At 40.2% G+C, this 27,402-nt stretch overlaps 1 protein-coding gene across 2 annotated transcripts in view; it reads right to left on the bottom strand.

Moving 5' to 3' along the window:
• The window catches only part of PDE7B (phosphodiesterase 7B), a 356,282-nt gene that overhangs the window by 117,632 nt on the left and 211,248 nt on the right, over nt 1-27,402 (bottom strand). For both annotated transcript variants that reach the window (XM_012665196.1, XM_012665195.1), the window contains one exon: nt 1,495-1,578. In XM_012665196.1, the coding sequence (XP_012520650.1) occupies nt 1,495-1,578 (84 nt within the window). The remainder of the gene's footprint in view (nt 1-1,494; nt 1,579-27,402) is intronic.

Here is a 27,402-nt window from a genome sequence, read left to right as displayed (position 1 = left end):
AATTGTAAAGAGAAATATCTCCTATTTTCTTAATTTATTCACGGTTTACATTAGAAACCATGAAACAATATCTCATCTACTGCTGCAAAGAGGCTTTTTGGTCATTTCCGCCCTCCAACTAACAAACAGGATGGGTTGCTTTTGGAGAGTTCTGGTTTATATGAAACAGTGAACTGGATACCTTGCTCATCCCTATCCTGCTTGGTGCAACCACATGCCTGGGACCTGGAAATCCATTTGGTCTAGAGACTGTCAAAGGTGTAACTTCCATGGGTAGGTGGAACAGCCACCTACCACATTGAGGGTCATAAGGAGAGGTCAGAGACACCATCGGCTGTATCCACAGGCTGTATCCAATATTGCACTGGTCTTGTGACTCAATTATGCCTTTTATAAAGCATTTTTGGGGGTGTGGGTGGGAAAGGTTGTTTCTAGCATGGAAAGAGTTACTTCAACTTTCTGTGGCCCTGAAAGAGCTGAAAAAACAGACACTGCACACTGATATGGGAGGTTACCCAGCCAGGAGAAATACAAACATGTCCCTCTCCTATTGGCCTTTCAAGGATGTAAGGATCAGAAATAGCAAGTTCTAGTTTCTCCTAGTAATTTCCAGGGGTCAAAGTAAATCAAATTACCTCTTTAGCTGAGCTTATTTATGTCATAGGAAAGTAATATTTTGTGGGTGCAATCCAACACTTTGAAATTTGTAGATGGGAAGTGATATGAGAACCAAACACTGAAAATCTTGGAGCAAAATGTGAAATTTATCCACTTTCTCCCTTACCTCCCCCACAAGTCCAAAGTGAAGGATGATTATGGTAGTTACGAGATATGAAATCTGGATGACTGGTCTCTGGTTTGGGTTTCCAGAGGAACCTAAGATTAAGAGAATTATGAACCAAAGATTGAGCAAAACTCCCAATGAGGACTAGTAGACGGAGGGGAAAAGGAGAAGTAAATGAACTTGAATAAAGTTAGTGATAAAGGAGAAAGCAGCAAGTGCAGGCAAAAAGAACTTTGCCTGGTGAAGAGTTTTACCAGGAATGCAAGAATAGATCTCAAGGATTTAGATCAGACCAAGCCCTGAGAATTAGATAATGGGTGGGTTCCTAAGGGCAACTGCAGAAGAGGTTTGAAAAACAAAATTGAATCTCATCTAGTCTGGTCCTGGCTGAAGGTGGAGAGAATGTGCTGGAAAACAAAGAACAATAGCTTTCTTGTATAGGCCTTCACCAGTACCTAAGATTTACATTTTTAAAGCTGACATGATTTCACCGGACCCTCACTAAAGCTCAGAGAGGCAGGGCAGGGCCAGAATTACTTCCCTCATGAGGAAATTCAAAGACAAAGGGTTAAGTTCCAGTTGGCAGGAGAGAGACGGAGGAAGGAAGGCAGACCCTGGAAGGTTTTGAAGTTCAGGGGGAAATGAGGATTCTTTTTTTTTCCTTTTTGAAGAAAACGTTTGTTCCTTTCCAGGTACACTTGATTACTCACTGTTAAGTAGGCGGAAGTCAATGAATGGGTAGGAGCCTCGGCGTTCAGCAGGGACCCCCGTCTGACCCGTTAGTTGTACATCTCCTAGAAAATAGAAAATCCAAACAAATGTTTGAAAACGTTGCCAAGTGTATTCACTTTTCTTCTGTAAATCCTCTTAACCAGTTATGTCAATGAAACCAACACCAGATGTCCGGAGAAAAATGATTCCCTTTCACCTTACTGAAGAGAGTGCGATGCGTGAAGGGATATTTGATTAATGCTGAGTGTAATGAACTTGGCAATGCGATAACGAACGAACCACTGCTCTCTTATATCTGCCTGGAAGATGGGTCTGGTGAAAATCACAACAACTTATGTTTCCATAGTCTTTTCATACTTCCCAGAGCCATAAAAATGAAGCGTCTGAATCTGGAAGGGGACAAATGGTGTGTTGAGAATGTAGCTTTTTTTTTTAATCAGCCAGAGTGTCATTTCTCTTGGTTCCAGCACAATTGTTTTCTGCCTGGCATCCACCTTCCTTGTCCCCAGGTTGTATCATTTACCAGCTTTAGAATCTGCCCAAAGGCTAGCCTTGTCCCAGGTACATTAGCCACGCCACCACCCTTGCGCACAGGACAGTCCGGAGAGCTTCTGGGACTTATTTATTTGTAGTTTTCCTTTAGTGTGTGTGTTCATTTTCCTTTTTTGTTTTTGGTGTGTGTCCTGCCTTCCCGATCAAGGGAGGTGGTGGAGTAGGGTGAAGAGAGCATGGACTTTAGAACGAGGCAGACCTTGGAGAAGCCTGCCTCTGACCCTGGCTGACTGTGCGATCTTGGCAAATTTATTTCTGAGCCTCAGTTGCCTCATTTATAAAATGAAGATGAGATCTACTTTGAAGCGTCATCATCACAGATCCTAAAATAGTACCTGCTGCCTGGCAATAAATGCTGGTTTATTTACTTCTAAACTGCAAAGCAGGGATCATGTATGTCATGTTATTTGCATTTCTCCACAGCACTTTGTATATTGTCTGGTACTTAGTGGACTCTAAGTGAATGTCCTCTGTTGACATGAGTAGATATAAAGACCAAATTCACCAGTTATTACACATAACATGGAATCAAAGGAGAGGTAAAAATACATGAGACCTAATATATTTCTGGAAGAACTGAATCAGGGAAGGTTTCAATTCCAGTAGTAATGGATTCATGGCCATAAACCACTTTTTCCCAGAGCTCAGGTGGCACTGGGGCCCCAGCCTGGGAGTGGAGAGGGTAACAGTCTTTCCTCCTCCTTCCTAACTCCTAGAGGTAACCAGGGCCGGGGCGAGATCGCCATCTGCTCCAACCCCTGCAACTGACAGTGCTTAAAATGTTGCTCATGGATGGGCCTTGAGTGTACCTGGGGTTGTAAAGTGCAAGCTGTGAGCTCTGGGGCTATCCTCTGCTTTGAATTTTATGTTGGTGCCTTATTTAATATCTCATATAATCTGATATGAAATTGCCATATTGATATTAAAGAATGTTACAACTTATGGATAACAGGGAGAAAGCAAAGTGGGAGGAAGAAGGAAGAGATGGAAAAGTACTTCTAAAATATGACTATAAATTGACATCTAAGAAGGGAATGCTGTTAGCTTTTTTAAAAAAATTAATTTATGTATTTTAGGCCGGGCGCGGTGGCTCACGCCTGTAATCCTAGCACTCTGGGAGGCCGAGGCGGGTGGATCGCTCAAGGTCAGGAGTTCGAGACCAGCCTGAGCAAGAGTGAGACCCCGTCTCTACTAAAAAATAGAAAGAAATGATCTGGACAACTAAAAATATATATATAGAGAAAAAATTAGCCGAGCATGGTGGCGCATGCCTGTAGTCCCAGCTACTTGGGAGGCTGAGGCAAAAGGATTGCTTGAGCCCAGGAGTTTGAGGTTACTGTGAGCTAGGCTGACGCCACGGCACTCACTCTAGACCGGGCAACAAAGGGAAACTCTGTCTCAAAAAAAAAAAAAAAAAATTAATTTATGTATTTTGATAAGTCCATGGGGTGGATGGCCAATAGTTAAAGGAAAGCGATGGAGAAGAGTTGAAGTGTTTTCCTCTCCTCGGCAGTTGTCTTGAATACCCTGTATTTATAATGCGCTGAAGGGTTTACAAAGCACTTTCACAAACATCGCACAATATTTATTTTCTTGTTTCTCTTGTTGGATCCTCATAATAGCCTGGTGAGGAGAGCCACTTATTATTATTATTCTCTTTACTTTATAAGTGAGAAAATTGAGGCCCACGGGAGAATGGTTTTCAAGGACTGCTGTTCACCCTGTGGTCCCAGCTCAGGGTTGGGGGTTCTTAAAGGCCTGAGGTAGTAAATATATATGGACTTTAACTGAGTTGCCTGAGTTTACGGTGCTTTAAGCTTATAGTAGTAATTAGCACTTAAATCTAGTTTATTAGACTTCCTAGGCAGAGCTGTCTCCTCAATACCATTGGTGTGTAGACCTGGTTTTTAAAATGAAAAGAAAAAATCTTAGATTGCCCCCATAATAGAAGACTTTAGATTTGGGGGATGAGAAGATAGCACCGCATGGTAGAATGGACAAAGGGCAGGCAGTATATGAGGAACTCAGGGACTCCTATGCTGAGACATCAGCATTTTGCCATCTTGGGTAACTTGGGACAAATCATTGACCACTTTGAGGTTGAGTTGTCTAACATTTAAATTGCATCATGATAGCAATTTCGCCTCACACAAGGTTGTTGTGAGGAAAGTGTAAGATGTGTGAAATAATGATAGTTAATGTTTATTGAACACTTACACTGTGCTGAGCATTTTACCTGCATTATCTCATATCACCAACCCAACAACCCACAGCAGGTATTTATTATTATTCTTAGACCAGTTTACATATAGGCAAACTAAAGCCAATGCAAATTTGATAATTTTTTCAAACTCATAGAGCTAGTAAGGGTAGAGCTTTTGCTTAAACTCAGAATGGATTCTAAACCCCATGTTCTTAACCACCATTCCATATTATCAGGTTAAAAATTGTTTAAAGAGGTAAGCATTAACATTTCTTACATAGTATATGCTTTGATTGTTATTTGCCATTAAACTGAATATAGTTATCACAGTTTTGAGAAACTGAATACCAGGGGTATCCATCCCCTTAATGAATTCGAGGCTTAATCAGATGGATGTTGTTTATTCAAAGAGCAGTTCTGTGGAAATGGGCCGTATGAGCAAGACAACCAAATCCTGTTCTGGATCAACAAGGCATCTATTACTTCCAAGTAAGAAATGGAAAGCAATTATTGAAAATATTATTTAGCAGAACTGAAATTAGCTGGCAACTAATTTATTCAAGCTCCCAACTAAGTGGCATTTTCATGCTGCTCCCCACTTTTGGGAAAAAGAGATAAATAGCAAAGCAAGCTGATAGCAAAGATACCTGAACAAACAAACAAAACAAAAAAATCAACAGCAACCACAACGAACGAGGAAACCACACCTGAAAGATTCAGTTTCAGTGCCTACGCTGTCTGTAACTACAATCGCACTCTGAGAAGCTGAGTACCTAATGATGGCCTTTTGGTGCAGTAAACAATTGTTTTCAAAAGGATTAAATCATGTTAAAAATACTAGTAAGGCAAAAGGCAGGACAATTGTAAGTGGGCTAATAATGCGTTTTAGAAATTTTTCAACACCAGAAAAGTTAAATACAAGCAAAGCAAACATTCTGTATCTTGAGCATTCTATTTAGTTGAAGCTCTAGCATAGTACAATTAATGTTTTAAGCCTATATTTCTAATGTAGAATGTTCTTTTTACTTTTCCCTGCTTTGATGAGCCCCTTCTGCTACTAAATTGCTTTAATATGCTGGTGGGGAGAGAGAAATAATTCCGTGACAACAGTCCTTGGAGGAGGAGCAGAGGCCACTGGCCTGTTGTCCGAGGGACAGAACAAGCGGTGTCCTGCTGTGCTGCTTTTACTGGCTCAGGTCTCAGGCAATCATCTATTTACCTAAGTCCTTATATCCAAGCTAAACAATTATTTTGACTATTCATTAAGCCCTTGTTTAACTTGAGCAGTTTTTTTTTCTTCTGGCAAATGAAAGGTGCCGTGGAAGCTGGTAGGAAGCGTTGACAGCTCAGAGTCATGTCCCCAGTCTGTTCTTATTGTGTTCCAAAAGGAAACAAACAGCAGGGGAATTCTTATTTTGAAAGGGCTGCTTCTCTTTTGCCTCTTCAGGCTGAAAACATAACGTGTCGTCCTCAGTACTGAAGGCAGCAAACAGGCAGACAGCTGAGCTGCTGTCGCTCCAGGAGCCGAGACCCGGAGACAGCCCCTCACCCTCGTCCGGGACGTGGAACTGGGATGGACCTCTTCTGCACAGTTGGCCTCTTGCGCTGTCTCTGGTTAATACAAGCCTGTGCTTAGGGAGCAGACGTTTATGTGGCCTCTTATGTAACTGGTGGGGACTCTGACGGCAATGACAGCTTACAGTGGCTAAAGCATGGACCACATGACAGGAACCATTCTCTGGCCACAATCATGGTGTGTCGAGGTCATTTCAGGGTGGGGAATAGGTGTCAGGAAGGGACAGAGCAGTAGCTACCGTGCTCCTATGGCATCTGAGACCAATGAAGAAGATAATGGAGTTCTTGATGTAAACAGGTTGCAGGGAACATGGGATAGATTCATGGCAGGGGCGGGCGTCACTAAGGAACAAGGAAGGTGAGATGGTGGTGGTGTCAGAAACACGAAATCCCAGAGCAGCCCAAATATGGTGTGGAAGAAGCAACTCTCGTAAAAGGTATTCCTTTGAGCTTCCTGAGCACATTACTAATCCATGTCATTGCCGCCACTTGCAAAATGAGGACAGAGAGAACCCAGACCCCACATCTCAGACAAGAACTTTCACCCACTGCACTGTCTCAGTTGGAAGCTTTGTTTATTTCATGTGACTACTCTCAGAATTAGCTAAGTGAATGATTTCTCCTAAGATGTTTATCTAGTCTAACAAAGAGGGGGAACGTTGTGCAATTTAATCACTCCATAGATTTATGGGGTAGTAGAAGCAGCCAGTTTAGATAACTCAGGCAGAGATTATTGCTCCGAGCACCGTGATTTTATATGAGAGACCCAAGATGGCTGATTAGACCAGAATTTCCCCTGTCGAGTTTTAACCTTCCAGTTTCTTGAGTGGGGCTGGGCCTGTCTGGTCACTAAGGACTGTGTTGAGCTGGCTAAGTCGGAGGCTTCCTGCCATTGCTGTTTCACTAGCTGTGTGTTCCAGGGCTGTCATTGAGAGAGGGGCAAACCAGGAGATAGTCGTCCAGAGACCACACTTTTGGCAAAAGGAACAAAATAAAGTTTTTTTTTATTTTGTAAAGTAAAAAAAGCTTTTTTTCTTCATAAAAAAAGTTATTTCTTTCTTCTCTTTTAAAAAATCTTGATCTTTATATCAAAATCACAGAGAAGGGAAATTTCACCAAATTAGAGTCCCCAAGCAATACTCTACTACCCTGCAACTTTAGCTTAGAACTATTAAATACTTTGGGACAAACGTGCATTTGGGGACTTAAACTGCAAAAGCGAGTATGTAAATAGTAGTGGGTTTATTTTCTAAAGCAGGGAAGGTAGGTTTTAACTGAGACGAGTGTCAACAGTAGCTATCCTCATGTTTTAGCTTGATAGTTTTTCAGAGAGAACATGAGAAAAAAATAAATTTCAGTCATTGAGAACACAGGAGTCTAATCAAAAAAGATATTGAACAAGAAGCAGCAGGAATGCTTAAGGAGAATTCCAAGAAGCTGTAAAAGAACTTAAAAGAACACGAAGACATGTATTCTCACGAAGGTTGAGAGAAGGGGACTGACCCAAGGGGTCATTTTAGGGACTATACAATCTGGGTCCACCTTGAGTAATGAAAACAAGAGTGACAGCTCACATGTCATTCACTTATTTCTGGGATAATACTTTTTATCTCTAGAATCTCACCAAGGCAATATTAGCTTTTTTTAAAAAAATAAATGCTCTCTCTCTCTCTCTCTCTCTCTCTCTCTAAATATATATATAAAAACAGTGCTTAATACAGTGCTTGGCACATGGTAAGCACTCAAAATCCAGTAGCTATTATTCTTATTTTGTTATTGTTCTTCTGATATTCTGGGGTTCCCACCTCCATGCCTGTAAGAGTGAATGTTATTTAGGAGGGTTTTCTCAGTGTTAGTAACTGTTTGAAGGACTTGACCTGCATGAGCTCCTTTAGTCCTCGGAACAACCTCACTGAGGCGGGTGTGTGTATCATGCCCATTGTACCAGGGAGTACAGAGAGCTTGTAAATGACTGAATTGGGATTCAAAGCCAGGTGGACTTGGGAGTCTTTATTTTCTAAACCACTCCTGCACGTGGCTGGCATCTTCATTCTCCACAGCAGTGACCAGGTACGATTACCCGTGGTGTAACTCATGGCACCTTTGATCTTCCCAGGCTGTGTTTCTTCTCTCTCCACGGAGCACTCCAGGGTTAATAAAAGTAAGTACCAAAACTACGTCCTGAGGAAGGCCAAATGTTTATCCTGGTGATTCTCCATGGTAGCATTATAAGCCCAGGATGACAAAGTTGCAGCTCCGGAACCAGGAACCCCCAGTGGTACAGGCTGGACCACAGGGAGATGTAGACTCCACCAGAGATGCAGGCATCTTGCAGGTCAGTAGAACTTTTAGGTATGTGAGTCAGCAAAGGGGCCAGTTCAAAGTAGACTCAGAGAGTCCCTACACTGCTTCAATTCATTTCAACAAATGCTCATGCAAGCCATTATACAAAACATTAGAAAGTAGGTGGGGAAAAGGGAAATACTAAGGTATATAAGATGTCTTCTTGGCACTCAGATATTTAACAGTCCAGAAGAGAGTCACATAAATAAATAATATGGTATAAGCTAGAAGGAGTCTAACTTTTAATGATACTAGAATATTCAGGTTTGGGTCCCTTTCTCAGAAGCATTGCAAGGCTTTATGATTACAAGTGGATAAATAACTTGGAAATTTCTGGGTTTAAAATGGCTTCCCAGCAATACTATAAAATGTTTCAGTTAGAATTTAAAGAGAATCATTTACTGTTATAATTTAAAATTAAATATAATTTTTACATTTAAAAGGCCTTCAAATTTTAGAACAATGGGTGAAGGTATGATTTAGACTCTTATACCAGGTCTCCAGTAAGCAGATTTCTGTGAGTCCATGCAAATAATTTAAATTAATTTAAATTTAAGTTAATTTAAGGCAAATATATGTCCCAATTTGCCCTGGAAGCTCTTGATTTATGCCTGTGTAATTAGTAATAGTGTCCCCTTCACATTCAAGAGTATTCTGGTTTAGACCATACCTTACATGGTCACTCTGAGGGGAGCAATCTAGGCAGGGGGAGCATAGGCAAGGGTCCTGTAGCAGGAAGATGGCTTATTTGAGAGACAAAGCCAAATACGGATAGCAAAGAGAACAAAGCTGGTGGGGTATCAGGACTTCGCAGGATAGGCTTGGAAGTATGATTTTATTCCAAGAGAATTAGGAAGCCATGGAATGATTTTAACAGGAAGACGATGTATTCAGATTTTCATATTAAAAAAACAATTTTGGGTGCAGTATGGAGAATGGACTGGAGGGAGAAAGAATGACTAGTTAGGAGATCATTGTAAGAGTCTAGTTGAGAAAAGATGGTATAGTTTGGAGTAGGGTGGTGGTGTTGGTACAGAGATGTGAATAGATTTGAGAGATATTTAGTAGGTAAAATTGACACGATGTGGTGAGGAATTGTATATGAGGGCTGAGGGGTAAAGAAGTATCAAGGGCAATTCTGGCTTGCATAACTGGATGACTGTGCTAATCACAGAAAAAGGGAATTCTAGAAGGACCTGGTTTGGGGGAGAAGTTCATGCCCTCAAATTTGGCCACATTGAGTATAAGTGTTATTGAGATTTCAAAGCAAAAATGTCAAGGAGGCAGCGGGACATGGGGCTTAGAGGGAATGTCTGGGATGGAGTTAGAACTTTGTAAATCAGATAAAGCTACGAGCAGATATGAAGCTGCCTAAGAAGTGAGGTGAGAAGTGAATAGGGCCTTGAGCATCCAGCCTTGAACAACTGTAAGGTTTAATGACTTGCTGGAGAAGGAAGAGTCTCTAAAAGGAAAAGGGGCAGCCATGGAGGTAGGAGGAAAACCAGAGTCATGTCAGAGAAGAGAGTGCTTGAAGATGGAAGGAATGGTTTCCAGAAAGATCTTGTGGGAAGGGCAAGTGAAGGGATGATTGAAAACACTCCATTGGATTTTATTAAGTGACTGCAGATTGAGAGAGAGAGAGAAGCAGAGCCTTTTGGATATCACTTGGAGTTGGGTAACTGGGAAAATTTCATTACAGAGCTGATATTTAGATGGATCTTGAATGACAAGTAAAAGTTTGAAAAGTAGCACTTTATAGTATTGGCTTGCAATTGGCTTAACTATGATCATTGAAATGATAGAATTTTTAGGAAAAAATTATGCTGATCTTAAGAATAGTAGTAATCTCTAAGAATGATAATAATTTGTAAATTGCTCTGAGGATAGAATAGTTCATGTCATGAAAATGTCTGTAAATTTTTGCAAAATATAGTAATAACCTATCTAACCATTTCCTATTCTTAAATATACTTTAAGAAAAAAAGTCAAATGAAAATCAATGCCAAGAAAGGTATTTGTTGGGAAGGAAACACTGGGCACATCAATGAGAATAAATATAATTAGTAAGATGAAACACCAACCAAGTCCCAATATCACTAAATAATTTCTAATTTTTTTTTAAACTTTGAATAATTTGAGAGAAGCATTTTATGTATTGTTTGTTTTCATGTGCTTCTGAACTTCCTGATTCTGGCCGGGAACAAGGACAAACTTGCCAAAATACTGCAAGAAAAGATGTTGCTGATCACGGATAGGAAATACTCCAAGTCCCAGGAGATAGTCTGTTCTTAGGAGACTTCCACACCAAGTCTGCTGACCTGAGAAGGACCAGCTGACCACCGTGCTCACCACTGGAGCCCTCTCAGGAGCAGGAAGTATTTGGGAGTTCTTCGTTCCAGTCCTCTGTGCCAGCATGGTACTCGGGATTCTTTAAAGCTCCAAGTCTTGTTCATTTTTTGTTTGTTTTTCAGAAAGGAAACAGATGGTAAAAACTGGACTTGGTAGGGAAGTGATTGAATTGATTATATTATATCCATGTCATAGAATGTTCTGTTGTTATTAAAAACAGTAACATATTTCTATAGTAATAGGTAATGTTAATGGAGGCTTTAGTGGATGCTAGGTAATGTTTGAAGTACTTTTCATGAATTAACGATTTCATCCTCATAGTAACTCCCTTAGATCAGTACTGTTATAAATACCATGTCCTGAGAGACAGGGGCGTTGAATTACTTAGCCCAGATGACATGGCCAATGAGTGTGAAGCCAGATTTGAAATCAAGGGGACTGACTCCACAGCCTGTGCCCTTAAGTACATCCTGTTCAAAGATGTCTTGACTTAAGGTGAGAGCCATGATCTATTGTTAAGGGAGGATGCACATTCCGTAATATTTTAAAACTGAATCACCAAGTGAAGAAGTCAATAGCATGAAAATCTATTTCTTCCCTCTGTGACCTTGGTACATCTTACCCATTGTGGGATTTATTCACTCTTCTGTTTGGTTAAGTAGGGATAGTAATATCTGCCCTGTATACTTCCAGAAGGTAGAAATCAAATAAAATCACATGGATAAAAGTGCTTTCCCAATCACTTCATAATAAAATTTTATGAAGTATATTCTTTTTGATATTGCCATGTAAATATTGAACATACATATTATATAAATTCTATATTGTAGTATATTTTATATTTCATATAAATTTTATTATTACTGATAGTGTTATAAAAATCTAGGCCAGTATTGAAGTGTATTTAAAGGCAAGAATTATTTTTTGATATGTGATTAAACATTATGTGAATTAAAGGCATAATAATCCAATGTGCTTGGGAAACATGGAGGTTTAACAAAATTAATCTTTCTTTTTTGTTAATTGTAAGATTTCTCAGACCTTCCAGTATGTTAATATACACTGTGAATATCAAAGAAAGTGAGATCATATAGCATTTCCTGAACACATTTGTCTATGAAACATGTTTTCCAAGTATCTACTAAGATGATCATTTTGGGGAAAATAATGAAATAATTGGGTGTATACTGCTTTATGTGGAGCTTGTGCGTGTGAGTGTAAAATGCTTAGGTCAAGATTATAGCTTAGAGATCCCCCGGCTTAACCTCCCTGGTACCATCACCCCTTGCTTCCCTGACTGTATGACTAAATCTGTATCTCTGGTTCTAATTTCTTTTTGGGGCTGCAGAGCAACTGGATGTTTATTCATTTATTTCACAGATACGTTTCTGAGTGCCTACTCAAAACAGTAGACATTGTGTGCCAGGCCCTGTTCTAGGCGTTGGGAACATAGCAGTGAACAAAACAGGTAAAACACACCTGCCCTTGTGGGGCTGAGATTCTAGTGGGGGAAGAAGCCAGACAATAATCAAAATCCCATCCAAGTACTAACTAGGCCCAGCCCTGCTTAGCTTCCAAAATCAGATAAGCCAAAATCAGATAAGATCAGTCAAGTTCCAGTTCCTGTTTGGGGTGGTGTGGCCGCAGATCTGTAAGTAAAGTACCTCCTATAGGGAAGTCATGTGAATGCAGGGAAGGGATGAGGAAGTGCTGGGTGGACTCACTGTCCTGGATGGGGTAGGGCTGCAGCTTAACTAGGGCAGAGTCTGGGAAGGCCACAGTGAGGTGAGTGGAGCAAAGACTTGAATGAAGTGTGAGAGGAGCCGTGAGGCCATCTGGGAGGAGCCTTTCAGGCTCAGGGAACAGCAACCACAAGACTGCAAGGAACATGCCTGGAGCATTCTAGAAACAACAAGGAGACCAGCATGCTGGAGCAGAGAGGGGGGGGGCATGCGTGGGAGGGGTAAGGGCAGAGAGATAACCAGTGGTGGGGGTGAGGAGGTGCTAGGTCTGAATGTGTTCATCTAAAATTCACATTAAAACCTAATCCCCAACGTGGCAGTATTAAGTGGTGGGGCTTTTAGGGAAGTGATGAAGTCACGAGGGCTCTGCCATCCTATAAAAGAGGTTGAAGGAGCTGCCCTGCCCCTTGAGCTATGTGGGGACACACAGAAGGCACCATCCTATGAGGCAGAGAGTGAGTCCTCACCAGACATAGATCTGCTGTGCCTTGATCTTGGACTGCACAGCCTCCAGAACAGTGGGCGATAAATTTGTATTATTTGTAAATTACCCAGTTTAAGGTTTTTGGTTTTATACCAGCCTGAAAGCCTAAGACAGAAAGGGAGTGGCATATAGTTTAGGAACTAGAGTGAGACAGAAAGACACAGGAGACTTTTGAACCAGAGGGCAACATGATCTGACTAAAGTCTTCAAAGGACTGTGCTGGCTGTTTTGTTGAGGACAGACTGTTGGGGTGCCTCACACATTTACATTTAATAGAGCCCCCAATGAATGTGTTATCTTTTCCTATTACCCAGGTCCTATATTGCATTTCCCATGTCAGCTATGGCAAGTCCAGTCAGCCAGCAAGGACTGTTCTGTCTCTGCTCTCTGCCCAGAGGCGGTGTCTCACTCAGTGGTGTGGCTGCTGTGCTAGGGGCCTCTCTGGAAAAGGGGACGAAGCCACCGTAAACATCCTCCTGGCTGCACAGAGAAGGCAGAAAATGGATCATGGCACGCAGCCATGGGTCTATTCATTCACACAAGTTGCCCATCAATTTTATAAGTATGTAACATGTAAGTATGGGGATTTTAGGGAGAGGTATATTTTGGAGCATTTTATTTTATCTATAAAATTAAACCGGACCTTTCAGGATGCATAGTTGGAAGAAAGACCTTGTAGCATAGTTACTTGGAATAAGGACTATTTGGGAAGCATATAAAATTCAGGAAACATTGTCCACTGCAGAAGCAGCCCCTGAGGCCCGCACTTCACTAACTCACCGTAGGATTGATTGGACCATGTAGTAATTTGCCCAATCAGAGCTCTACTGCGAATTGGACATACCCCTCGCGGGCGGCATTGTTCACACAGCCAACATACATGGTAATTGAACTGAAGCGAAGATGCTTTATAAACAGGGATCATTTGATGTGTTTTTTCCCCCAGGTTTACTGAGGTATAATTGACAAATAAAAATTATGTGTATTTAGGGTGTACAATATGATATTTTGATATATGTATACATTGTGAAATGATTACCACGATCAAGCTAATTAACATATCTATCACCTCACATAGAAATTTTTTTTGCGTGTGGTGAGAACATTAAAAATCTACTGTCTTAGTAATTTTTAAGCAGACGATACATTATTATTGACTATAGTCACCATGCTGTACAAGAGTTCCAGAATTTATTCATCTTGTTTAACTGAAACTTTGTACCCTTTGAGCAACATCTCCCCATTCCGCCCTGGTTTTTTTTTTTAACTGAATCTGCCATTTCTACCCTTTGAAAATTTAGACAATTTTTGCCTTTTTCCTGTTTTCTGACACTTTCCCTATTCTTCATAATTCCATCAGGATTATTGACAGGGAGTTTTGCAAACATATCTGTATGTAGTTGGGATTATAATTCAGTAGACCCAAAAACATGATCCTCATTTTTGTTTGCTTGTTTTTTACTATCTTGGGTTTTCATGCCTACCCTTCACGCTGACACTTTTTAAAGACAAAATTAAATCTTTTTCTTTTTTTTTTTTTTTGAGACAGAGTCTCAAGTCTCACTCTGTTGCCCTGAGTAGAGTGCCGGGCATCAGCCTAGCTCACAGCAACCTCAAACTCCTGGGCTCAAGTGATCTTCCTGCCTCAGCCTCCCGAGTAGCTGGGACTATAGGTGTGTGCCACCACGCCCAGCTAATTTTTCTATTTTTACTAGAGACTTGAAGTTCAAGACTTGGTCTTGAACTCCTGACCTCAAGCGATCCTCCTACCTTGGCCTCCCAGAGTGCTAGAAAATTATACTTGTTTCTAGTTTGAACTCATTCTTTTTGACAAGAAGAAGGAAAAAAAGGCAGGGGCGGGCATACAGCTATTACCGCCTTCTCTTTGTCTTCTGCTGCTCGCGGAATATTTCACCACTTTCCTAGGCCCTGGGCTGGCCCTTTTCCATCTTTGTTCATTAAAGAGGATTTTAACAAATCCTTTAAAAATCCTCTTTCTTATTTATTTATTTATTTATTTATTTATTTATTTATAGTCAGCCAAGTTGTCAATGAAAAGGGAAAAAATCCTCTTTCTTAATGATTTCTGTCATACATTTGTATTTGCCTTTGGTTGGATGAATCTTCCCCTATCTTTTGTTCATGTCATTAATATTTTAAAATACTATCTGACCACATCAGAGAATTTTCTATACACTTTCATTGGTTTCTTTAGGTAAATGTTTCTTTTCTTGCTTACTGAGGCATTTTGTGATCTCAATATAATGTGGTTTCTATGTTTCCTATCTATAATCCCCAAGGTCCAAGAGTATGTCTTAATTGTCATCAGGAAAACAATGCCTCAATTAACTGAATGAATACACATTGTAATAAATTTATCTTTTAAAGTTTTTTGTTCTTATCAAGCATATAGCCTTTTAGAATCTTTTTTGGGAAAACATATACATCTCACTTTTTGAAATTAAAGTCTAAAAATGTCCAGAATTCCAGAAGTAGTGTATAGTGATCTATACACTACTTCTCTTTTTGTGATAAGTGAACCCAGAGAAGTAGTTCTTCATATCCAAACCCAATTACATAATTTTAATCTGTTTTAATTTGACAACTGGAACTAAAAAACTATTTCAAATATATTGAAGTAACTATTTTGGAAATGATAGATAAATAACAATGTTCTTTACCACAAATGTTCATGGTGTACCTATTGTAAATCTACTGTACTCATGTGTTATAATATTAGAGATTACTATCATCATGAGCAATATAATGTAATGACAATGATTTTTATGCTACCAGGTGGTATTGGGGGACAATTTCCTTTAATACTAATTGCTTAGTTTTTCCTATCTGAAATGCTGCTACTCATAGTTTCACTCCTGTATGTATGACTGTATAATAACTGTTGGATGGATTTATGTGCAGTACATAATGTCTTCTGCACTGAGCACAAACTTGGTACTCTGAATTGCTTTCCTATTTCAGACACTCAAGATTCTAGCATCTGTATCTCTCCAGCGCTTCCCTGCTTTTGCACTCCATAACACACATAAAAAGTAACATTTGATGCCCCACTGGGTTAAATGTATCTGGTTGTTTATGTCCAGGGTCTTTTGGACTGGAATCTTGGCTGTCCCAGGCTTGCATGGCCACCCAGGGAACTGAGGGAGTTTAACATTTCAGCACACTGGAGACCCATTCCCAGCACATTGGTTAGGAAATTCTGACCTATACAGCTAAGACAACAATACCTGGAATTAAGCCTCAAACATAGCTTATCATATGTATGATTTATTAGAATATATGCTTCTTGAGGTCAATGCACATCTTGGATTCATAGAATCAATCTTTGGAGAATCTTACTACTCATCAAAGTGGTTGGGTTAGGTCAGGTATGGGTCATAGAAACTTGTAGTAAGAATGAGTAGAACATGGAACCATCATTTAAAGCAAATGTTTTTATGGCTCTGGACTGACACACGGTGACTTAGAAAAAGCTTTTGCACACCTTTAACCTGATAACCACATAATTAAGCAGTTGTTGACTTGTAACCAGAATATTTTCTCTTATTTTCTTTTCCATTATATTTTTAAGTTAGTCAGGATTTTAAAACCCGCTTCAGCCCAGAATGGGGAGAAAAAAGAAACTAGGCTAACATTCTATTCTTCACAACCATTATGATCAGTTGTTTTCAGTCAGATAGTCTAATTTAATTGATCTGGAGTGAATCTGGCATATTTTTACAGTTTCCCCAGTGACTTCAATGGGGAGACATTGTTGAGACCCACTGATGGGTATCCCACTTTGTAACTATACACACACGTTAAAGGACATACCCCAAAGCACGATTGCCCAACAAAATAGAGAAGACACATGCAGCAAAAGCAAATAGGGTAAAAGCAAATATTTATAATATGCATCATTTTAGGGCATTTATGAATTGCATCTCGTTGGAATTCGGGCACTTGGATTGGGGGAATGGATCATCATTGTTCTGGTGAGTTAGGAGAAGCTTTGTGAAATGAATTAACATGTGGAGTATTTTGAAAGAAAAAGGTAGCAAATATTTAAAGGGTGAACTTCTTACAGGTTGGCAAAAAGAAGGGCCAGATCAGCAAATAGAGAAATAGGTGGTGGAGTGGTCTGTTTGGTGGGAGAGAATTTGGGAGGTGGAGCAGGGAGACAGAGACAGGGAGGTTAGGTCACCTGTGGTGAAAGAGAAACGTTGGCCCTGCTCGGAGAAGCTTGGTTGTTGAGGAAAAACCAAGGCACTTCACACATGGCCTGGTTCAGACTAGGAGGGTACCTGGCACACTTTTTCCTGAATTGGCCCAATCAGAGCTGAGGAAGGACTTTGACAACAACAATCTGTATTCACACTGAAAGCAAGACCATAACAAAAATAATAAAATGTGCCACTGTTGAAAAATATTTACTGATAAGATTAAGAGCGCAATTCAAATTCTGAAGGAAAAAAACTAGGTAATGATACAAAGTCTAATTTTATTATAGCAGCATCTGGGAAGCCATTTCATATCCCCATAACCCTTTCAACTAAAAGCACAGATTCTCTAAATTCCTAAAAGAGAAACTTTAGGTTTATAGTAGCCCTTTAGCAATAACTGATCACCAACTTTACTGAAGACTTCTTTCTGGGTCTTTTCTAGAACTTTTATTATAGCTATTCCCCCAAATCTTGATGCTCCACAGAAGGTCAGCCTTTCTCACAGCCATGTGAAGGAATGTGAGCCACCCTCCCAATGGAAGTATATCATCCCTGACGGTGTCTCTGATGATATAAAATAGACAGTTACTTCTGGGTCATTCAAGGCTAACAATAATATTAGACTTTTTCAGTTAGTTAAAAAAAATCTCATTTGGTGTCTTGCAGTATGTCAAAGGGCCTACATGGTCACCAGCAATCACTAAGATAGATCGTTTGGAGAGACAGATGGCTATAGGGGGGATTATATGCCTGAGGTTGGGCAGAATATTTGAAGCTTGTACAAAATAGCTAAAAATGCCTTCTCTGAACGACAGAGATGGAAAAATAAGGAAGGAGAAAAAGACATACACAAAGAAGAAGATGTTTAAAATGTAAGTCCTTCAGGGTAAGGGTTCTGCCTAAATGTGACAAATAGATGTCATAAATTTTAAATGTTCAATAAATATTTTGCTATTCTCCCAGTGTATTTTTTTCCACTTGGGAATATGCCCTATATAAAGATGCATAAAATGTTCACTTTGGCAAACTCATTTCCATTCATTTCTTGTTTTTTGGTGTTCGGAAAATCTACAACTGTGTCAATATAACATTCTGATTATGTTTTTCAACTTCTCCATTCATTTACTTGGCTTTATATAAAAATAATATTCAAAAGATGGCCCCAAAGAAAATACACTGGGTACCAGGGTCATCAGGTGAACAATTGCATCTTTCTCTGAGCAGGAGCTGGGGAAATGGACCAAATTGCAGGAGGTAGAAGCACTTGTTTGTAGTCTTCTCTTTTCTCCATTTTTAATAGCATGGAAACATTTATTTATTGACTGCTCGAAATAAATGCAAATAGAAGAACTTTGTAAATGCTCTAGTCTCTGGTATGACCTACCTGGTGCCAATCTTTTTTGTTATTTGTGAGAGGGCCTCAGAGAGCTTGAAAGTCTACTCTTTTCATCTAGAAGTTTGTGTTGTTGAGAGCTAAAGCCCTTTTGTCTGGGAACGTTGCTGAACGATGATTAGCAAGCTCATAGTTTTCCAGCACTGTGTTGGGACCTCATAACGTCTCATATTTAAGTGGGCTTCACGTGTGGTAGAAAATGAGGCACCTGTGTTCTCTGAAGGTTCTACTTGTGTGTCACAGTTCCAGGTGAGCAGGAATATTTTACAGTTCCGTTTTGTTTTTTTGTAGATAAGTGGGAATGGCGTACAAGCCGGGGACCGGGACCTGAGGAAGAAGATCCACTCTTGGAGTATTTATCGCTCCTTCCATTTTCTTGGCCTTTTTCCCCTCCAAATTTTATTGCCTTACATTTTAGAATGACAGCTTTATTGAGATATAATTTACATGCCACACAACTCACCAATTTAAAGCGTACAATTCAACGGTTTTTAGTATATTCATGGAACATGCGCAACTGTCACCCCAGTCAGTTTTAGAATATTTTTATCACCTCAAAAGGAAACCCTGTACCTTTCAGTTGTCATCTTCCTATCCGCCATCCTACCATCCTTGGCCCTAAGCAAGCACTATTCTAGGTTCTGTCTCTGTAGACTTCCCTATTCTGGACATACCAATAAATAGAATCATGCGATGATAGGGTCTTTTGTCCACTTGGCTTTTAATCCCATTCTGCTTTATGACTTTTGTGGTAATGCTGTCTCATGTTGTGCTTTGAAACCTTTTAATATGTTCTGCCTTTTCTCCTCTGGTGGCTTATGTTTTCCCCAAGTCAGAGGCACCCACCCAGCGTAGTGCAACTCACATAGCAAGCACACTCTCAACTAGTGTTTGCGAATTTTTGAACTTAATGCTGTTGTTTTGTGGAAGTTATCTGTAACATCTCTCTGAAGAAGGTCACACTGCCTCACTCCTACATTGTGTGGCAGCTTCTTCTCTTTCTCTCTTCCCTCCAATGTAATAACATCACGACCCGCTACGATGCAGGGCTTTATTTCCTGCACTGAGTCCTGACACTACCAATCTCCATCTGCTCCCGTCTCCATCCTGTCCAGTTTTCAGGAATGCTCCTTAGCAGTCTGCTTGCTTGGTTTGAAGATGTCCTTGTTACTCTGAAGACGTCAGAGTAACACTGGACCGTAGTCTTGTGGGTGCTTGTACACTGCCAGTGGGACGGATGGCTCCACAGGACGACCACTGAATGTTCGCTCTTCCTCATGTGATTTAGAGAAATGACTTTCTCCCACTGGGATTGACTTGTTGAAACCATGGAAAATATAACCGGTTTGCTTATTTATCTACTTAAATTTCTGGAATAGTTCTAAGAGCAAAAGATTTGTAGGGCATAACTCTGCTCGCCACAGCCACATGTCTACATTGCAGCACAACCTCTGAACAAGCATGGGAGAGCAACTGCCCTCAAACTGGGACTACACATGTGCATAAATTCTTCAAACTGGGAATCCCTTATATAAGAAGCACTCTTTTTCACCTTCCTTCTGGAGAAGCCTGCTGTGTAATTCGGAAGCTTTATATGCCTTAGCATAATACAAAGTAGGGACACGAAGTTATTGCTTTCTAATTGCTTGTCTAGGTTAATGTTTTTAGATCTCAAAAAACTGTTTATATATAGCCAAAGCAAAAGTTAACTAGGCCTCATTTTTTATGGAATTGACTTAAATTCCAAGTCAGAATAAATTAGGGGGGAGAATTTCTTTTGCTTTTCTTACTTCGTGGTAAACAAATTTAGGGGCAAAAATTTTTTTTTTCTCTTGCTCTGCTTGGAGGAAAAAATGTTTCTTAGGGATAGTTTGAGGCACTGTTTTTTGTTAGCCAAGATTTCTGGTTCCCAGATAGAGAGCTTTGGAAAATTGACTGGTCCATATCAGATGGTGAAAAAGTCACCCTCTGAAATTCACCTGAATTTGTTTATGTCTGCACCATTAATCAACAGCCTAAGATCTCAGCCATGCCATAATCAACATTTAAGCCATAAAATTATTTGTTATAACAACATAAAGTGACAGAGAAAGGTGTTTCCCTCGTCAATATCCTTCCTTTCTCATGCCAACGTACGAAGGAAGAATGGGTGGTTAAAGAGAGAACAGTACGTAAGTAATTACAGATATAATTTTGACACATAGAAACAACAAGGCTCTTTTCTAGTTGGCATGTGAAGGTGCTCTTTCCTTTGGAATCTGGCACACACTTCCCACAGTTTGGGTGGTGATTGGCACATCCTTGTGCCAATAGGAATAACAGCTGGCTTCTCAATATTCTTCCGAAGCAGCTGCTCCATCTACCTTGGCACTGTAGACACACAGCTTTAGCTGCTGACATTCTCAAGCTGTTGCTGAGTGTCTTTAATAACAGCACTTTCCATTTTATGTTTTTTATTCGGAGTAAAATATCTGCATCTTTCATCCTTAATCAAAGGAGATGTAATTAAAAGTCACCCTAGGATGAAAGGATGAAATGCACACTCATAGATGAGTGTCGAGGTTTTTGTAAATTATCGTGGATGTGTTGGTGGGGAAAAGAGAAACTGGATTCCCCCATACACTGATATTGGGATATGTGCCTTTTTGAAAAGTTTCAATGTGAGGCCAAAGTGGCATGAGAGTAGGAGAATGAAGGAAAAAGCAGATAGTATAAGCGAATGTTTAAAAGCCATTAAGAAAATTAGAATACTGAAAGTATAAGTAGCTTCATACTAGAACTGGAAAGGAATACTAATATAATAGTAAATGCAAAAGGAAAGTACACACTGTTCATGATGGTGCAGAATACTAGAATATTCCCCAACTACAGAAGTTATAACTCCAGTTACTCTGACACACAATCCAAGTATAGAAAACAAAATAATGGGACGAGTTCTCCTTTGACAAAGAGGCATTTTGTGGGGACCTATTAGAAAGTACTGCAGAATAAGTAGCTGCTGGACAAAAGTTAAAAATACCTATGTAAGAAAGAAGCAATCACAGCCTGGCAGGAAATTGCAAAACTTGGCCGATAAAGCACAACCATAAGAGTATGATGAGCAAACATTCTGAGGATGAGCAATCCAAAACACTCACAAAGCTCAGAACTTAATAATTACCCAAAGGTGTCATGAATTGTAAAATGAGCCCGCAGTGTTGGCCTCTGCAGCTCAATCACACTCTCATCTCAGTGCTGCCCAGTGAGTTAGAGTGCCATGAAGCCAGACATTAATGTGGTGGCAATGACTTCCCAGTATTAGAAGCGGAGCTGTCCCGAGCAACGGTGAGAGCTTCGTAAATTCCTGTTACTTTTCAATATTGACTTTTCTTTCCACTGCTTTGCCTGATTCTTTGCCTTCAGCCCTGAGTCCTCTGGACAGCCAGCATCCTACTGATAAAACACAAGATTTCCCTATCTGCCTGGGGATGTTAACTGATTCCATCAGCCAAAAATCAGCCAGGCACGAAGCTGTTTTCCTGAATACCCAGCCTCCTGGTGCATGACAAAAGCAAGACAAACTGGGCTACCAGGCTTAGAAGTTTTTGTCTTTGCTTTTTACAAGTCCCCATAAATTTTAAAACAGATCAGGATCGGGACAGCACTTTGGCATATGGATGCAAAGTCAAGACACAAAAAAGAATTTCCTGACTCATTCTCTCTGTGGAGTTTCTAACGAAAAGAATAATTCTTTTTTGCCCTGCAAAAAAGATTCGGCAGGAAAGAGTGGTAGACCTATTTTTCTTTTCCTGTTTCAGAACTGGGAAGCTAAGTCAGACTGTGCAATAAAGTGCTGACCAACAAAAAGATCCTGTAACTTGGGTGCATCAGTTACTGCTTTAAGACCCTCTAAAATGTGTCTAATATAATTTGTGCATTTTTGAAAAGATTTATTATCAGGCTCAATCCGGGTGTGAAAGATACTAAAGTGTTCATCTTCAGGATGTGCCCACCCCATCCCATCCGGCTGTCCTGCAAGTGCCAGAACTAAGTCCCAGGGGCCAGCTGTCATCTGGGAGCTGAGACCCAGAAGTGAAAGAGGGGTGGAGAGGGAAGGTGGTAGTGATGGGTGTTTTGAAGAAAAAAAGAGGCTGTAGAGAATTTCTGGAGTGTTTTTTCAACCTCCTTGAAACTGAAATGAAATTACTCCTGTCCTCCCCAAATTATCTGGAACCAATTCCACTCCAAAGTTTGACTTACTAAAGCACAATAAAAATTTCTCCCTAAAGGGAGGACATAAAGACTTGTATGTTTTAGACTAGATGCCTTGGCTTAAGACAAGATTCCCTTGTCCAGTTGAAATACATTAGGATTCCACTGTCGTGAGATGGTGTCTGGCAATTTGCTTTTTACATACATCTAATACTTACAGAACACTTTACATTTACAAAATGTTTCACAACCACCTTTATTAGCTAAGCTATAATTAACCCTTCTGACAGAGACTGCTAGTGTTTATCTCGAATCACAGAAACAGAAGATTTTCCTCAGCCAGATGGTATGTTAATCATTGAGTCAATAGTGTTGATCTGTGTTTACTGCTATTAGACTGTATGAAATTTCTCTTCCCTATTTCTTCCCTTCCTTTAATGCCTCCATTTTCTAGAGATTCTATCCCTATAGTTCGAGCTGAGTATTCATTTCTGGCATAGTCCTTTAGATATTTCAGATGAAAGTGGATTTCTATCTACGTAACTAATTTCCCTAAGGTATCACTTGATTGGAGATGGCATAGATTTGGCCCGCAGAAGCTTCTGTGTCAGGCAAAGCCACTCAGTTGCGTGGAGGTTCATCTAACTTTTAATGAGCTGAGTTATTTGGGTTTGGACCTTTCTTTCAGAGGGTTGTAAGGCTTCTTGATTTTATATGGATAAATAACTTGGAGATTTATGGATCTAAGTGATTTCCTAGACACTGTATAAAATGTCCCCAGTTGGAGGTTAATTGGAAGAGAAATATTTCATATTTAATTTCGAAGTCAGATAAAACTGTTACACAGAAAAGTCCCTCACACTTAGAACTATGATTGAAGGTGTGACTCACTCTTCCACCAGGTCTTTATAAGTAAATTTCAATGGGTTTAGGCAAACGATTTAACTTAACAACAATAATGCTAATTTCAGAAAATCATTTGTTGTTGATATTAGGAAGATGTATCTCCTGTATCTGATGAGCTTTGACTTTCTGAAAAAAGAAAATAAAAAAACAAATGGGGGAGTAGAGAGAGAGAGAGGGATGAAGGAGGTGAGGAGGGAGGGAAGGGGAGGAGGTGAGAAGGCCCCAAAGAAAATGGTTAGTGAAAAAGAGCCAATCATAATTTGGCTGTTCCAAGCCAACCAAAGCATCTGGTTTCTTTAATTTAGTACACTTCATACTAAAAGGCCAGTTTGTTTACACTGTATATTTTGAGTTATTTGAAATATCTCTTCCAAACCATTGGGTTTGCAACTTCAGGGGAGGCTTTCAAATGTGGCTGGAAAGTATCCCCACATCAGTATCACATGGCATGAATGATATGGAAAAAAAGAGAAAAGCTACAGACATTTTAATGGTAGTTAGCATGCCATTTCAGACTACTTTATTATGCCTTTCTGAGAGCACTGAAAATGCCCCCAATTCAACCTCTAAAATGTGCAATTAAGCCAGTTTTTCTATTCAGGTGGGCACATTTGCAAGTAGTCACATGCACACACTCAGGCACTTGGAAGATTTCTGCATGGGCAGCCTTAGGCTGTGTTTCAGGAATACTACTTACATTTTAACTGAAATACTAAACAGAAAATGCACAAAGGTATCAAATCCAAGAAGAACTTATTTGGAATCTTTCTGGAAGGAATATTAGGGTGCAGCCCTCAGTCCTCTGTTCTTTTGTCTCGGTGAGCTTATCACTGACAGGCTTCAGTTATCAATTCTGCATGATTACCAAGCAAGGGCCTCCCAACACTGTCCTCTAAGCCACCATTCTCACCCGAACTTCAGACCTGGATTTCCAAATACTTCAAAACACTTCCACTTGGCAGTCCCACTATCACCTGGATATCTAAAACAGAACTCAGCCTTTTGTCTAAACCTGTCCCTCTTCAAGCTCTGCATTTATGTAATTGATGCTGTCCTATTCCAGTCAAAACAGGTGGAAATCTGGGCATTAATTTCAACTATCTCTTCTCATCCCACATAGTCGCCTGTTGGAGAAACCACACCTTTTACTATTTGTTTTACAATATTCTTTAAATTTCTCCCTTTTATCCATTCGCATTGCTCTCTCTTCACTTGATACCTGAATTGCTCAATAACTTCCTGTTTGATTTTCCTGTATGTGAGATTGAAAAACATATACCTGAGAGCAAAGACGAGAAAAAACCTCTTGAATATTTTAAGTAAACAGAAGAGACTTTGTTCTATCTAGAAGAGATCTACAGTTTGAAACCACCCACAAGAAAACTAATTCATAGCGCAAGCCACTGGCAAGCCATTAAATTCACAATGCTACTGTGAGGCAGGTTCTTACCCATTTATCTTTATTGTGGTCCAGGTTAACTGCATGCCTGGCCCTGAGCCGACCATCACAGCCTTTCCAGCATCCGCCAATATTTGGCAAATCTCACCACCCTCTCTGGATGATTGGGCGATCGGGTTATTAATCTTACTTTTGCAGTCAGATAGAATAACATAAGACAGAGACAAAAGTTTGCTCCCATTTCCCAAGTCTCTCCCGCTGGGACTGTTTGACTTCATGGAGCACTGTAACTGCAGTAACACATGGAGCAACAGCAACAGCAATGCCCAGTGGGAAATGCAACTGAAAAACAGGAGGCAAGAGCTGGGTGGGGAGGAGTTGGTCATAAACACTTAAGGCCTCAGTGTGACACCTTTGTGGCCTGTGTAATTCCCATTGACGTCAATTCCATGTTGTGCATCTGTTAGGACCAGGAAAGAGCCTTACATTGCTTCACAGACTTACTCTCAGAGCTGTACAGTAATGCTTCTCAGAGTGTGGGCCTCAGACCAACAGTACTGGCAGCCTGTGAGATTGCTAGAAATGCAAATGTAGAGGTCCTACCTCCACCAACCTAGAGAATCATAAACGGGGTAGGGGAGAGGGCGTTAAGGCCCTGGAAGCTGTAGTTGAACCAGCTCTCTAAGTGATTCTTATTTATGCTACAGTTTGAGGACCACTGCTGTAATGTATGATGATAATAACTAGATATAAGCAAACAAATAACATAACTATACGAAGAAAATGGGCTAATGAAGAATTTCAGTGTAGATTCTACCTCTTCTTGTACTTGTGGTGCTCAGCACAGAATAAATCTCAGCAAACACTGTTGACCAAGTGGCTGAAAGGGTCTTATTTAGATTGATGCCAAAATTAAAATATTTCACCTAATGAATGATGCCTTAGATTTCTTTGCCTCTCTGTTTTTGAGAGAGGCATTGAAGTCTAAAAAAAAGTACACCAATTTGAGGGGCAAGGCTTTCTAGAACAATAAGAATCAGTTGTGATGCTCATAGAAAAGTCATCTCATTGGGCACTTTCTAGATCTGCCATGCTCTCCATCTGTTTAGCGTTTCTCTCTCTCCTCATGTGTGCCCCCTTTCATTCCATCCCCTACAATCCTCCCACAGTGATTGCTCTGAAACGATGACCCTCTCCTGTCATTCCATGTTTAAAACCCTCCAAAGACTTTATGTCATCTTCAGGATGAAATAGAGGGCCTCCTATCATCTGACCCTGCCTAATTCTCCAGCCTTATTGTCTGCCACTCTGCTGTAGCAATCTTATTGATTTATTTGTCCCTCTGCAAGCATTGTGCTGGGATATTTATTCCCACCTTCACCGTGTGGCTAATTTATAGCTATCCTTTAAGTCTCCCTTCAAGTATCTCCTCCTGGAGGAAGTGTTCTCAGACCACATCCCCCTCACCTGCTTTGCGCTGGGTGTCCCTCCTCTGTGCCCCTCCTAGCATTCGCCACAATATCTTGCTTCTCTTTGTCCTTAGTGCTCCTTAAGGACAGGAGCCATTTCTTATTAATACTTGTCAACATAGCACTTGGCTCTGCCCCTAGTACATAGCAGCTACTCAATTAATGTTTATTGAGCAAAGAGATGAAAAAAATGAAAAGTAAAGGCAATAGTTCTTCGTTAGAATAGAGAGTTGGATAGACTTTCATGTCAAATGGGTGTCCACTGAACAAAAATGGCTCATAAGCAGAGATAAGACAGTTCAGAACAAATGAGAAATAACTTCAGGTCTTCCTACAGACCTCAGACTGAAACATTTTGGGTACACATAGAAATTGAAAATCTCTTTTCATGCTGCTTCTCATATTTCCATACTCTTATAAGAACTAGGGGAAGACATATTGAAATGAAACCCCGGAAGGCCATTTTTTTGAGAAAGTTAAAATTTAAGTGGAAGGAGAGAGAATAAGAAATCTTCTGTGAGAATGTTTGTTCTCACTGCCAAACTTTCAGCCTCCAGGGACTTAGGGATGGGAATGGGGAGCTTGTGTGAGACTGGAGAGCGTGTAACTTTAGGTGCTTATTCAAACCGAACATAAATTCTAAGAAATTAGAAATCTATCTTCTCAAATTATTAGGACAAGCCTGGAATTTAATTTTGTATTCTGTTCTCTAGAGACAGAGGGATCCAAAAAGGGGGAGGGATTATTTGCTCAGCTTGAGAACATGATACTGAACACATGGAGTTTTTTTTTTTTCCCCTTCATTTATTTTTTCTCTCATCGTTATAGCATATGATCTAGAGGAACTGCAGGTGGGTGGTTGGTTTGGATCCAGTTCCCAGACCTTGCTGCTCTTTAATTGTCCTTGTTTTATTTATATTCTGATATTTGGAGTGATTTTCCCATGCTGATGTAGGATGGATCCCAATCTACTGGGGAGGACTCACCCTCAAACTCTCACATGCATTCTCAGTGAGCAAGAGTGAGCAAGAGCTGTGATGTCCTAAGGGAGTACAGT

This window comes from Propithecus coquereli, unplaced genomic scaffold (assembly GCF_000956105.1).
Source record: "Propithecus coquereli isolate 6110/MARCELLA unplaced genomic scaffold, Pcoq_1.0 Scaffold98, whole genome shotgun sequence".
Taxonomy (NCBI): domain Eukaryota; kingdom Metazoa; phylum Chordata; class Mammalia; order Primates; family Indriidae; genus Propithecus; species Propithecus coquereli.
Note: the sequence above shows the minus strand (reverse complement) of the source record. Positions and strands in the feature narration are given on the sequence as shown.